Source organism: Dreissena polymorpha, chromosome 2 (genome assembly GCF_020536995.1).
Source record: "Dreissena polymorpha isolate Duluth1 chromosome 2, UMN_Dpol_1.0, whole genome shotgun sequence".
Lineage (NCBI taxonomy): Eukaryota > Metazoa > Mollusca > Bivalvia > Myida > Dreissenidae > Dreissena > Dreissena polymorpha.
In genome coordinates, this window is record NC_068356.1 from 107372255 (window position 1) to 107386146 (window position 13892).

General features: G+C 37.1%; 2 protein-coding genes across 3 annotated transcripts in view; both read right to left on the reverse strand.

The window, feature by feature from the left end:
* The window catches only part of LOC127868416 (putative proline-rich protein 21), a 408141-nt gene that overhangs the window by 92746 nt on the left and 301503 nt on the right, over positions 1-13892 (reverse strand). The window lies entirely within an intron of this gene.
* Positions 1-13892, reverse strand: part of LOC127868424 (40S ribosomal protein S9) — a 27091-nt gene continuing 13199 nt past the window's right edge. Inside the window, exons 2-5 of the mRNA XM_052410207.1 lie at positions 12854-13082; positions 7576-7762; positions 708-811; positions 1-130 (exon numbers count right to left, since the gene is read on the reverse strand). Coding sequence (XP_052266167.1) covers positions 63-130; positions 708-811; positions 7576-7762; positions 12854-13073 — 579 coding nt within the window. The 5' untranslated portion in view covers positions 13074-13082 and the 3' untranslated portion in view covers positions 1-62. The remainder of the gene's footprint in view (positions 131-707; positions 812-7575; positions 7763-12853; positions 13083-13892) is intronic.

Sequence of the window (13892 nt, forward strand, 5' to 3'; positions counted from 1 at the left end):
TTATCTTTATTCTCTTTATTTGTAAAGTTACAAGTGAATTGATTTGCTGCTGAGCAGGGAGTTTAGTCCTCATCCTCCTCGTCACCACCTCCACCGGAGCCCTTCTTGGCGTTCTTCCTCTTCACACGACCTGAAACCAGCCATACTATTTAGTATCACGCCAGCAAAAGTATCATATAAATAAAAAATAATAAATGGAATTGTGTCATTAAGACAGCCATTTTGTGCTTGTATTGTTTTTGGCTCAAATAAAAATCTATGAGACTTCGGGTCACATTGCACTTCCTGCTGTCTATTGACAAGGTTGGTTATGGTGATTTTTGAAAGGACCATTCTACTCAATACCGACTACTTTATACGAAACTGACAAAGTTCGCTCTATTGACCGGCCAGTTATGAAGTCATTTACTGGTGAGGATTAAGTAATTCCAAACATACCCCAAGGGCATTGTTTGTAATCAGATCATTAATTAAAACATAATTGCATAGAGGAGCTGGTGTGAAAGCTTATCTCTCAGGTCACAGCACTACTTTTCCGATGTGTTGAGCTTAAAAAGATCTGTAATATAAAAATCCTTCATACACAAATAAATTGTATTGGTTTCAGACACTTTATACTTGTAAGGGGGGGGGGGGGGGGGGGAGAGGTATATTATATAATAATTGAATATTTGGCAGGAGTTCAAATCAAATGACTCAATACTGACCTGGTCGTCCACCACCATATGGAGATGTCAGGGCGAAGTCTATGTGCTTCTGAGAGTCCAGGCGCACAACAAATGACGGGATATTAACCACCTGTTTACGCACCCTGAATAAAAAATTCAATAAATAAAAAAGCCATCATATCTAACATTAGATAATTTACAGCGATTTAAATTGACACAAAATCATTCTTTTTCATGCATACAAATTGTGAATTCTCTTTCTTCATACTAAAATATCCAGCCTTTTTTTTTTGTAATGCACTTGTTTAACATCATCCAGCTTTAAAAGCACTTTATATGATACTAGATAGTAATGTTTTTTTAACTAACAGGAAATTTGTAGCACTAGACCAAGAAGTCACTAAAAATGTGACTTCTAGAGAGTAAACAAGATTTTACTATACAGGGTGTCAATTGTCCAAAATTTGAAATCTGGAAAATAAATCAAGGAGTCTGAGGCGGTATGTCCCCAACGTGAAAAAACAGCCCCCCCCCCCCAAACACACACACACACAACTTATTGTTCTTTATTTATAGTATTTTTTGTTGCAATTTTTGGTGATAACACTGCATTTGATAAATTAGATTTTAAACAGGTGCGAGGAAATAAATTGTGTTGGCTTGAATTTAAATAGGATGTTGCTTTACAGGTATTGTTTGTTATTGAAAAACCCAGTTATGCAAAAAGGTACGTCCTGGAGACTGTCATCTGGTTTCCAATAAGCGTCATTAGTCAATTTATGCATACAAATACACGTAATTAAGCATTTGCAAGAGCCCTGGCCACAGGGTTCTCAATAACTTTTGAGCCAACAGGCCCTAATGTGAAACCAACAGGCCTTCTAGGGAGGTCCGGGGGGCATGCTCCCCCTGAAAATTTTAAAATTAAGCACTTGATTTCCTGCATTTTGGGCCATTTTATGGCTATTTTAGTGGTCAACCAGGCACTTAAATTTTAGCATTTTGTGTGCATTTTATGAATTTTAGCTTTTTTAACTAACAAAAGATAAATGGAAAAAGCTCTGTAATACTTTTGTAAAATTTTAACTCAACATGTGATGAACAGAACGTCAAAATATTTTACTGCTTTTTGACCAATGCCAATATGCGCCTTTTCATTGTTGTTGTTGTAATGCGTTAGGAGAGATAATGAAGCGACGTCTTTGCTTAATAGCAAAAAGGAGCCAAATTACCGAAAAGACACGCAAATTTCGAAAAGTCACTTGCCGATTTTCCAAATCTGAGAGATTTTCAACCGGCCAAAATCTGATTTCAAACGGCCGATTTGGCCGGCGGCCGGCACTTATTGAGAACCCTGTGGCTATAAAAGGAAAAATGCCTTGCACACTGGAGGCCATGTTTTTCAACCAACCGGAACCAATATCGAACTCGTCTACGATATCATTGGGACAAATTTTCTGAGCAAGCTTCATGAAGATCAGACAATTAATGTGGTCTGTAGTGTTAACAAGACAAATGTTGACGCACAATGGACAAAAGGCAATGACAAAAACTCACCTTGAGCACAATCTCAGGCGAGCTAAAAATACAATCCCAACTGGTAAGTTCATGTATAAAATGAATCTTTGATGTGACACTGACCTTTGAGAAAGTGAGAAGAGGTAACACACTAAACATCAAATTATGAATTGCATTTGTGCCATATAATGTTTAGATACAAGAATATATGGCAAAGTTAAAGCCAATACAATAATTTTCAAATTGTACAACCAAGTGTGACTTTTGACCACAAAAAGCAGTGTTTTTTTCACCGTTTTGGAAATGGTGTGTTGAATGGTGTGATTCCAGTTGACTGATATTTTGAAATAGCCCCCCCCCCCCTTAACCCCCAGGGATGGGATTGAGGTGAAGTATGAGGGGAGGGAAATTCTGTAGACTGATTTTGACTATGCGAATTGCGTGCATAACGCAATGACAAACCTTAAAACAGACATTTGAACAAGAAACCGTCAAAGACGGGTGATGCTCCCCAAAGTTTTTTTTGGTCACAATATTGCGCTATACATTCAGATAAAAGGAAACTTCTTGAGGGAAATGACTTTGGACAAAATAATACGATGGATGGTTTAGCAACTAAAAAATTTCAAAGGGCCATAACTCTCTAAATAAATCATTAACCAGAACCCACAAATAACATGCGCATCTCCTTAAGGTAGTTAAGCTTCCCATAAAGCTTTATTGAATTCCAGTCAGTAGTTGGGGAGAAATAGCCCGGACAAGAATTGCACTATATGTACAGTTTATAGAAAATTTCAAAGGGCCATAACTCTGTGAAAAATCATCCGACCATAACCGGCTAATAATATGCACATCTCCTGTTGGTAGTGAAGCTTCCCATAAAGTTTCATTGAATTCCCAGCGATTTTCCTCCTTTATAAAGTACCGGTAAACGGTACTTTCCCAATCAAGCAAAAAATCCCAAATTCCCAATCGGCATCTGAAAAAATCCCAATTGGCGTCCGAATTTTTTCTCAAAACGACTGAAAGTTTCGTAACAAAACCCAACTTTCGGCGCGCGAACAAAGAAAATCGTAAAGTTGTGTGTAACCACGCGCTCGATTAATTTCGGGTTTTATTATTCAGCGCGTGCAATCAATAGAGTCGTTACTGTTTCCGGTTCTTTTGTCAGGCAGCCAGCATCCTGTTTTACGTCGGTTTGTAACCTTGCCTCTGTGGAAAGGGTGATCAGTCTAATGAACAATCTTTGCACGAACAATCGGAACCGTCTATCACACGACACATTGACAGCACTAATGATGCTGTGCAGAGAGGGATGCCAGCAACTGATAGATGATCAAACATCAAAGATTGTTAAAATTTTCAAAAAAATGAAAGACAGAGACATTGCTTTACAAGAGATTAAAACAACGTGTAATTGATTTTGTGTGTTCTTTATAATATTTTGTCATTTATTTCAACTTTATTACTCAATGGTCATTAAGGCATGCCTGCAAATGATTATGTTAATGGGTATGTTCAATTAAGTATGAACTGTATGATGTATTCAATAAGACCCAAACTTCACGACGCGATTTTCCCAATATAAGGATTTTACGACTCGATTTTTCCCAATTTTGAGGTTTTCACGACTCAATTTTTCCCAATTGGACCGGTACAGGTACTTTTCCCAATTGGACAAGGAAAATCGCTGATTCCCGCAATAAGTTGCAGAGAAATAGCTCGGACAAGAATTGCACTATATGTACAGTTAATTGCAAATTTCAAAGGGCCATAACTCTGTGAAAAATCTTCCGACCAGAACCCGCTGATAATATGCACATCTCCTTTTGATAGTGAAGCTTTCCATAAAGTTTCATTGAATTCCGGTCATTAGTTGCTGAGAAATGGCCCGGACAAAAATTGTGCACAGACGGACAGACAGACGCACACACACATGCACGGACAGACGAAGCGGCGCCTATATGCTCCCCCCAAAATAAATTTTGAGGGAGCATAATTAACACCATCTTGAACTTATTAACAAGATTTAATTATGAAAATCTTTTGAAATTCACATATAACATTATGCATAGTTAAGATCAAAATCGATGTGTGTTCTGATCCCTGTGAATGATGACTGCAACCTTTCGTTTGAGCTCAATGTCTTTAAAATCGAAATACAGTCAACAACATTACAGTGTACATCATACAACAATTTACCACGGGATCTGTAGTTGAAGATTTTTTTTCACATGAAATATGACTTTAGCCTTACAAAGGCCTTCAATCTTCTGTACCCATTTAGAAAGTGGAATCATTCAGAAAGTGGAATCGCTTTTTGAATTACATCCAGTTGTTTCTTCCCTTTCCCATTTAAATTTGTTTATAATTCAGGGCTTTCCACAGGCCATTTAACGATCCCTCGCCGGGGTGCTTGAATTTCTAAATCAGAGTCCCCAGGGCGCTTGAAATTTTCCGATCAGTGTATTTTTCAGTAAAAGAAAGTGGAGATTGTCAAACAAAATCAAGGTTTCTCTATCAGTGTATCAATATTCCCTGTTTTAAAAGAGCACTCGGTACCTACTTTCATAAGTAATCGCCATTAACACCACATGGGGTAATGGGTAATCCACTGATAAGACGCGCGTATCGATTATTCTAGCCACATTACACAGTCATTTAAATGCTGACAAGGATGTACTGTATCAGGTAACATTCCAGTCGTCAAACTGTGATGTTCATCGTCCAATCGGTTACGCGAATGCTTATGAGGGCGGGGGTTAACTATCGACCACTATTTTTGATTGACGTCGGGCACGAAGTAAGAGTTTATCGCAACTTGATTAGCAAGAAGTTAAATCATTTACGTAATATAAAACTGGTAACTAGTACAGTACATTACATTAAAGATGGTTTCGGGCATCATCATCACACCTTTTTACTGTAAACAAGTGTTACCTATGACTCATAATTATATGTGGTAAACAATTAATTACTTATAGCGAGTAAGTTGTGCAAATAACTCCTGGTTACAATTATGCGATAACAATTTTATTCCAGTACATGCATATTTCATCATGTCCATTTATAGAACTGATTCACCTCCTTTTTCTGACATTTATTCGACACATAATGCGCTTTAACAAATTTTTGTTGAATTAATTACGCACACTTGTAAATGTTTCGTCTGATAAAGGCAAATGTTGACGCCGCACGACGCACAACGGACAAAAGGCAATCACAAAAGCTCACCATGAGCACATTGTGCTCAGGTGAGCTAAACATGCTTAGGCAGAATCTACCAGTGTTATTTGCTCTTACACGAGCTGCGGATTTTTTGGACAGTTTATGAAATACACTCGCAGAACCCCCTTCCCCCATTTTTAATACAAATTTGCGCGAATCAAGGAAATGACCGTGACAACCTGATCTGCAGAAATCCGCGGAACCGTGGAAAAATCACACCGCTGCCCCATTTACCTTACTATTGTCCATATAAAATAACTGCAAACCTGCCCCGCCCCCTGGCGACCATGTTTTTCAATGTATCGGAACCATTTTCAAGCTCAACCGAGCTATCATTTAGATGAATGTTATGACCAAGTTTCATGAAGATTGGACAATAAATGTGACTTCTAGTGTGTTAACAAGGTTTTACTAGCTAAGCAAAACTGCCCCGCCTCCTGGCGGCCATGTTTTACAACTGACCAGAACCATTATCAAACTCAGCCGAGATATTAGGACAAATATTCGGACAAAGTTTCATGAAGATTGGACAACAAATGTGTCTTCTAGCTTGTTAACAAGCTTACATGGGTCTCGCTAGTGGGCGAAGTGGGCGATTTGCTCACCAAGGGAATATTTATGTCGCTAATTAATTTCATGAAGGCGACATAACTTCTCCACCTTTTAATTATTTGTTTGTGCCACACATTGACCATTAAAATCAATTTGATGTGGAGAATTGGACACAGGAGAATTCTCAGTCAGAAGTTGCCCCATTTACAGGTCATGCTAAGTTGAACATTCAAATGCACAGTTGGGAGCTATTAGAGTTCTTAAAATTGTTCATAGGTGAAGCCTTGATTAATTGCCTTGTGCTGGCTACCAATAACTATACTTCAGCAAAGTTAAATGGCCCATTAAAATGATACAAAGGAATGATCAAATGGGAAGAGTTAACCTAGCACACTGGCAATAAATATAGGGCTCATTTATGGGTAAGATTTGGAATCTGTGCTGTAAAATGAGACTTTAAATGAATTTTTATTTTAAAAAATTGTAGCACAATATAAATTCGATTTAATCTTGATTTTCTTAAAATTTACAAGGAAGTAAGAAGATTATGAATATTACTGGTTTTGTTAAACTTGAAGTTTTATTTGATAAACCTGTACAGGAAAAAAATAATAAAAATTACCAGAATAATTTACAATCAATTAGAAATAAGAAAAAATGTAGGTTTCATACACTTAACATCTCTTCTTATAAATGAAATGCAGCCTTTTGAATTCCATCACCCATTTCAGCCTCTATTATTGAAATAGCTTATCAGTCATCACATAAATAGAATGTTAAGTGTTAAATATATAACTTTAACTCAGTTAAATACATCAATAACAAAAATGAACACTTAAGTGAGTGTGTGTTTGTATTTGTAAATGTTGTCCCCCAAAGTGTGAAATAAGATTGTTTTTGTTTTTGATTAATGATAATTGGCAAATTTAATGAGGGGTATAAGACAAGTAAAGAGTTGATTGAAAGCTGAACGGAAATACTTCTCCTTTAATTTGCCGCAAAATACATGTAAAATGAAGACCTATGACGCAACTGTACAGAAGTGACAGCTCCCGAAATTTTGAGCTAAGCTTGACCACTGGATGCAAAAGTACCATTTCTCCCCGAAAAGTTGCCACTTCTCCCTATTTTGGCCTTTGGGAGAAGTGACTTCTCCCTAAATTTTGAACCTAGCTAGACCCCTGGCAGCTTATTCTTTAATTTGACCGCGTGACCTACTTTTTGACCTCATTTGACCCAGTTTCGGCAAACAAGGCAAAATGTTGATGACGGATGATGCACGATGGACAATAGGTGATCCCAAAAGCTCACTATGAGTACACTGTGCTCAGGTGAGCCAGAAAAAGCACAATTACTGATAAGGATATAGCTCAACTTGCTTTATGCTCAAACCTCGTATTCTTGCAGTACATACCATTTTAGAGGTCTTTGTGACTTGTCAAGCGTTAAACATGCAGTGCATGTTCAAGTGGCTAAACTGTGCATAGCTTGTCTGCCATCTTCGGCTTTCAGAGTTGAAACAAGAGTTGAGAAGTTTGATTTCTCAAGTTGCCAGAAGCAGATCTGTAGACTTGGAACAAGAATTCCAGTGGCCTACAGAGTACTGTACCTGATGTGACGCTGCCTGATCAGCACACGGGCATGATGGATACTCTTCGCCAGACCCAGTTTGAACACCTGAGTCTGCAGACGACGCTCCAAGAAGTCTTCAACCCTCAAGCCAAGCACAAAATCGAGCTTCATCTTGCTCTCGTCCAGAACACCAATGCGAACCAAACGACGAAGCAGTGCATTACCTAACAACCAGAATAAAATTATTAGTGAATAGCTTTGAATTCAGGGCCCTCTCTCGCCCCCAGGGGAAGCCACCCTCATCCCTCATGAGCGGGAATTTTCGCACCAATTACACTTAATGGGGATTTTTTTCTTAGTCTCTCATTACTTCATTTTGTTGTACATGTTTGCAATATATTCATTGCTTTGTCATAATGAAGTATATTTGACACTCATATTAGACTATACTGTAATGATGCATTATAAAGTGAATGTCAGTATACTAAAGAGGTGAAACTTCTGTTGTTCCAGCAGTATTTCTCTCCAATTTTTCACACATACATGGTCCTTTATTTATGGCAAGTTACCATTATCAGATTCAGTGCTCAAATAATTATTGAAAAGACACATTTTCTTCTCTCATCTCTTAACTAGTCGGTGAATACGTTTTTTAACAATATGAACTGTTGGATAAGAACATAACTGTAGCGTGAATAAAATAAGTCTGTTTCATGATTTTGCACAGACTCATGTTCATCTTCAATTCCATTGACTTGTCATTTGATGATGCGGTCGCCGATGCCTGTGTGTGACTGTTTGGTTTTTATTAATACCATCTATTCTAATGCAGTTTGTTTAATAACAAAATCTATTTTTTTGTAGGAAGAAATCGTATTTTTCGTAAGCTTTTTTAGATACCGGCATTGTGTGACATTTTATTATCCGAAAACGGTGTATATACTACATGCAGGTGCGCCAAACGTAATATTTCCCTTCTACATCCGGATCGATTAGGCTAGAAAACACTAACAATATCTTTTCAGCGTTACGGGTTTTGCATTTGTTTGCTTTTTGTTGTTTTTTTTAGGGGGAGTTTTTTCCCTCAAAATAGTGGAAAAAAATATACTTTGTTCATGGGGGAAGCTGCAAAAATTTGGCGGTAAAAAGTGCAAATCGAGGGCCCTGGAATATAATCATTTACATTGCCCAGAGTGAAAGTGAAATTGCACTTAAAACATATCAAATGCTCCACTTTGAAGACAACACAAAATACACGCATGCTAATTAAACAAATATATTAAATCAGTTGCGTAATCAGTTTTAAGCTCTTACTAGTAAGGATACAGCAATTTTTTAGTTTTTACAGATTTGTAATGACATTCAACAATTTTACTAATAAATTCTTTAACTGCTGACTAAAACTAATTCTAATGGAATTCAAGTCATGTACAAGATTGATCAAGATTGTTGAATACCTTACAGATTGAGCCTTTTGTTATATCAATTTTTTTAAGTCTCTTATTGTCAATCAATTGAGACTTTAATACAACAATAAAACACATTTTTTTCACGTCTTCTGTACAATATGTATTTTAACCTATGCTGTGTGAAGACATAAAGTGCACACATACAGTACAGCCAACGCGGCACAAACATATTCCGCGGCTACGCCACGGCCAGATTATGAGTACGCGGCGGCCGAAGCGTGTGTTCACGCGGCGTATCGCCGTGGCACTCGGCATCGATCCGCGCAACGACGACGAGTCTGCATTAACCTCGCGTACTTTCGCGGAGTAAATCCGCAGCATACGTACGCGGTGGATCGAGTGAAAAGATATCCACCTACATGTACATGTGTAGCGTAGAATTAATTACGCGCAACTGTTAATGTTTCCTTCGATTATCATTATTAAATTTGTAATCTGAAACACACTTCCGAATTTTAATGCTAACGCGACCTTTGGCAAATTCTAGCGTCAAATAAACAGTGCTAAAATATCCTTTGTTTCATAAAAAGCGCGCAAAAATTACGCAGACATGTAGAACGTCGTTAGGAAAGTTTGGGTGTATTTTGTGTTGTATAAATACATGAACATCACGTCAGGCGTAAATCGCGTGTTCAGTGGAAAAAAAAACGCCCCGATTAGACATTATTTCATCATCTCTATAAATAGTAACAAATGCCAAAATGTATTTGATACTTGAGGAACTATCGAGAATGTTTGTGTATCGTAAATATTTACCAGCATTTGCTTTAAAACTGGAATATACGGGATTATAGGGTAATTAGTAGCGATATTAACTGTATAATATGAACAAAATAAAACGTGTTTATATACGCATATTCAAACAATAGTTATAAGCTGATAATAAACAAAACAACAAATACGTAGTCACCATCTTGATTATTGATGTGGCTTCAAACTGCTAATTTTTTCAGCTTAAATATTAAAGCAAAATCAACATGCCATTAATTTATAAATCCACCATATGCTGGAGCCTTAACCACTTGTATGTGCAAAAACATAATTACGTGACCTTGTTTATGTGTGAAATACATACACTTCGGGCGGGAAGCAAACTTAATTGGCCAGACACATTAACTATGCTTACATGTATATGCTAATACAATCCGCGCACAATAAATTTATTATGATTTTAATTATTATTATAATTGTTCTTTCAAAATTTGTTAACTACATGTAACTTATATTTTTAAAAAGATTTTTTATTTCATGATGCGCATCGACTCGGCATCATGTTGCGGATCGCTGCATGCCTCGGCTGACAGATGCGAAGTTTTGCTGCGCAATGAGACTTGCCGCCGCATATTGACGCGGCTTCAACGACTGACGCGGCATCGACTCGTTTCGCCTTGCCGCCGCGGATCGCGAAATACATTTGTTCCGCTTTGGCTGTACTGTATACTCCAATCGCTTTTTCCAATTGAAAAAAGGACAGCAACAAGATGGCCATGATGATCCAGAAGCTCTTACCTTAGTTTAAAGGAAAACCTAGCTTTTGAAAACATGACCCAAATGCAAACTTGACCAAGGTATTACCAGATAAAAATTGTGACGTTACATCAAGAACTAGGCATAAATCTCTTCAGAGATAAGAATGTTTTTTATAAGATTTGAAATTGTGACATATTTTATGGAGGCAGATGACTCTTATTCGAACTCTGCCTCAATATTTTCGAGATAAACATCGTGACTAAGATTTATCAAGATAAAGACATTAACACTTTGGTTCCTGCAGATGCCTATTAGGTCTTGCAGGGGACAAAATTGGAAAAAACTTGAGACATACCTTCACAAGGTTTTCAATATCAAATAATGTATGTAACACCATACCTAAATTGGTATACACAATTTAATAAAATTGATCTAAAGTCGCCAGAAATAAATTGTTAGAGCTACCAACGAGTGACACGTTTGGCATTGACAGTCATTACAAGGTAATACTAGCTGGTTATCTAACCTAGTTTTGGACAATCGTAACCCAGAATCGAATCCTGGCTAGATATTTTCAAGATAACTATTCTGACAAAGTTTTGTTAAAATTTAGTGATAAATGTGGCCTCTTCAGCAGCGGATTCAGGGCTCGACACTAACGGTGGTCCGTTGACCCGGGGTCAGTAAAAAATAGGGAGGACCAGTGAAACTAGAAATTTGGTTGATCCGTTGGACCAGTGAAAAATCTTGGCCAGCTTATTTTGAAATACTGGTGGAAAGCAGTTTTCATCAATAAAACAACTTTATATGTTCATAATAAACCGAGAATTTCATAATTATTTTATGAGACTACTCGAGACCGGGATAAATATAGCAACATATTGGAACTTCCAATTTTTCTAGATGCCCGGATGACAAAAACCTGTTGTCGGATAAAAAAATCTATTTGCAATTCACAAATGTCTCCCTGAATGTCTCTGGACTTTGCTGTGATAGATAATTAACATAAAATTCAAAGCGTTCGGATCGAGAGAGGAACAAAATGGGCAGGGCGCAGGGATTTCAATAGACGCAGAATCCTGCGTTTTGACTCGAGTAAATTAAAAATGACTCGTTTTTGACACAACCTTTTTTCTGCCGTGTGTCATTTTGATTCCTCAAAATTTTGACCCGTGCGTCAGTCAGTTAACATCTCGAGTTCCATGGTAATAAATCCTGCTGTGCTCATAATTGAAATTAATGTTTCAGTATTGGAAACTCTGTCTATAATCGCGGAAATACCCCTGGCGTTGTTTATCCTATCTCATCTCTTCCAATACACATGTCACCATCTAAATAGTGCTTGCGCACTAACTGGGTAATTAGCAGCAGTGATTACGTGATGATTGATTGATAATTGCATGTTTTTTTTGCAGACTTTGGAGAAGGCACGGTTAAAGAAAGTCGGCAAAAGTAATTGAAGAAAAAACAAAGGTCTATTAATTACGATGATCCACTAGTAAGTCCAGCGAGTTTTGTCAGTTTGTTAATCCAGCGATAATTACGAGTAACACCCATCTTACATAAACTGGAATCACAGTTCATTTTTTATACTAACAAGTACATAAACATTTAGAAAACACATTTCCTCGATAAGATATAAATTATCCAATAGAATTAAATTGCTACGTCATGACCTTCGACATTGTAAATGGCGGATGTAACATTCAACCCACGTTCCATTAGATCTAAAAGCTGGCGATTCAAATTGCAAGTAATGGTGATTCAATAATGGAGAAAGCATTTACTGGATTTGACAAACATTTGATAAGGATTGTTAAACCAGATAACAAGAAAAATTTGGATTATTAAAGTAAAACTACTACAGGTAAGGCATTCTTAAGTGTACATATTTAGGACATGTATAGTATTCGGATAAACAGTAATAGATATACTAGATGTTCCATGCATTTATATTGTGTTTTGTTAGAAAAGCTATCACAGGGATGATGATGATATAGCGACGATAAATATGTGATGAAAAGGTGCTACTGGTACATATCTTAAATTTCTTAAATGTGTTAAAAGACTTAAATGTGTTATAAGGAAATAGTGACCTCAAAATCAATAGGGGTCATCTGAGAGTCATGATCAATCTACCTATGAAGTTTCATGATCCTAGGCCCAAGCGTTCTTGAGTTATCATCCGGAAACCACCTGGTGGACCGACCAACCATGTGCAAAGCAATATACCCCCTCTTCTTCGAAGGGGGGCATAAAAAGTTAGTGTCAAGCCCTGGGATTATTCCACCATTTTGGGAATGGGTCTGGGGATAGAGTTAATATCCACCAACACTGCCCCAAAAAACTTTGTCAGCGTGGTATAGATATACTTGCCTTCAAACAACCTCTTTGGTTCCTTCTCGTCCAAAGTCAGCAGCTCTCTCGCAGACTTGCGGATTTTTGCTAGAGTATACTTCACTCTCCACACTTCACGCTTGTTTCTTAACCCATACTCTCCAATTAGCTTAAGTTCCTGATCAAGACGTTCCTTTTCAAAAGGACGTCTAGGAGTGGCATAGGTTCGGTGATAAATTTGTGGGACACCGCAAGGCATATTGAATTACTGAAAATACAAACATCCAAATTAGTACCTAGATTTTGGGAAATGTATCTGTATGACAATCCAGTCTACCTAAGAACAGCTGTTTGTCAAGGGTAATCACCAAGTGTTTGAAAGTTATCAAGAAAAATCTTAGAACGATCCAGCACTTAAAGATAAAATTCAGATTACGCCTGACAGAGAAAACTGTAATTCAAAATTAGAGAAGAATTTGCTTAGCGCAAAAGCGTCGTGTGCTAGATCAAATAATTACCTTTAAAAAAATGAAAAAGGAACTATAATCTAAACCAAAACAACAGACTTAAAACTCCTTTGATCAGCTAATATCTTCAAAAACATGTTGTTTTTTTTAGCCTAAGGAACACAGGTAATGCAAAAACTTAAACGTTTACCTAAAGCACATACTCATGCAAATGGTACCATTAAAGCAAGTTATTGCTTTTTATTTACTTTGTAATTCTTTCTACCATATCGGGAAACTGTCGTAATTTTGCCAACAATAAGTGTAGCTTTTGGTTATGTCGCAGTACACCAATCTTTTGCACATCAAGATATTTTATGCAACCCTAATCGATAACAAAGTTGATAACGATGTCGAATATTTACACTCTTCAAAATTTCAAAATAAAACTGTCAGCAAAAATAGTGTGTTGAAACATAGAGGTGTTTTTAGGTTGCATGTAAAGGATAACATCCATAGACTGCCATTCAGGTAAATTTAATGTGTTTTAGAAGTTAATTTATCGCTTTTCTAAATTGTTAAGGAACCACATCTGTTAAGTGCAGCGATTTTCCTCCTTCTTTATAAAGTAC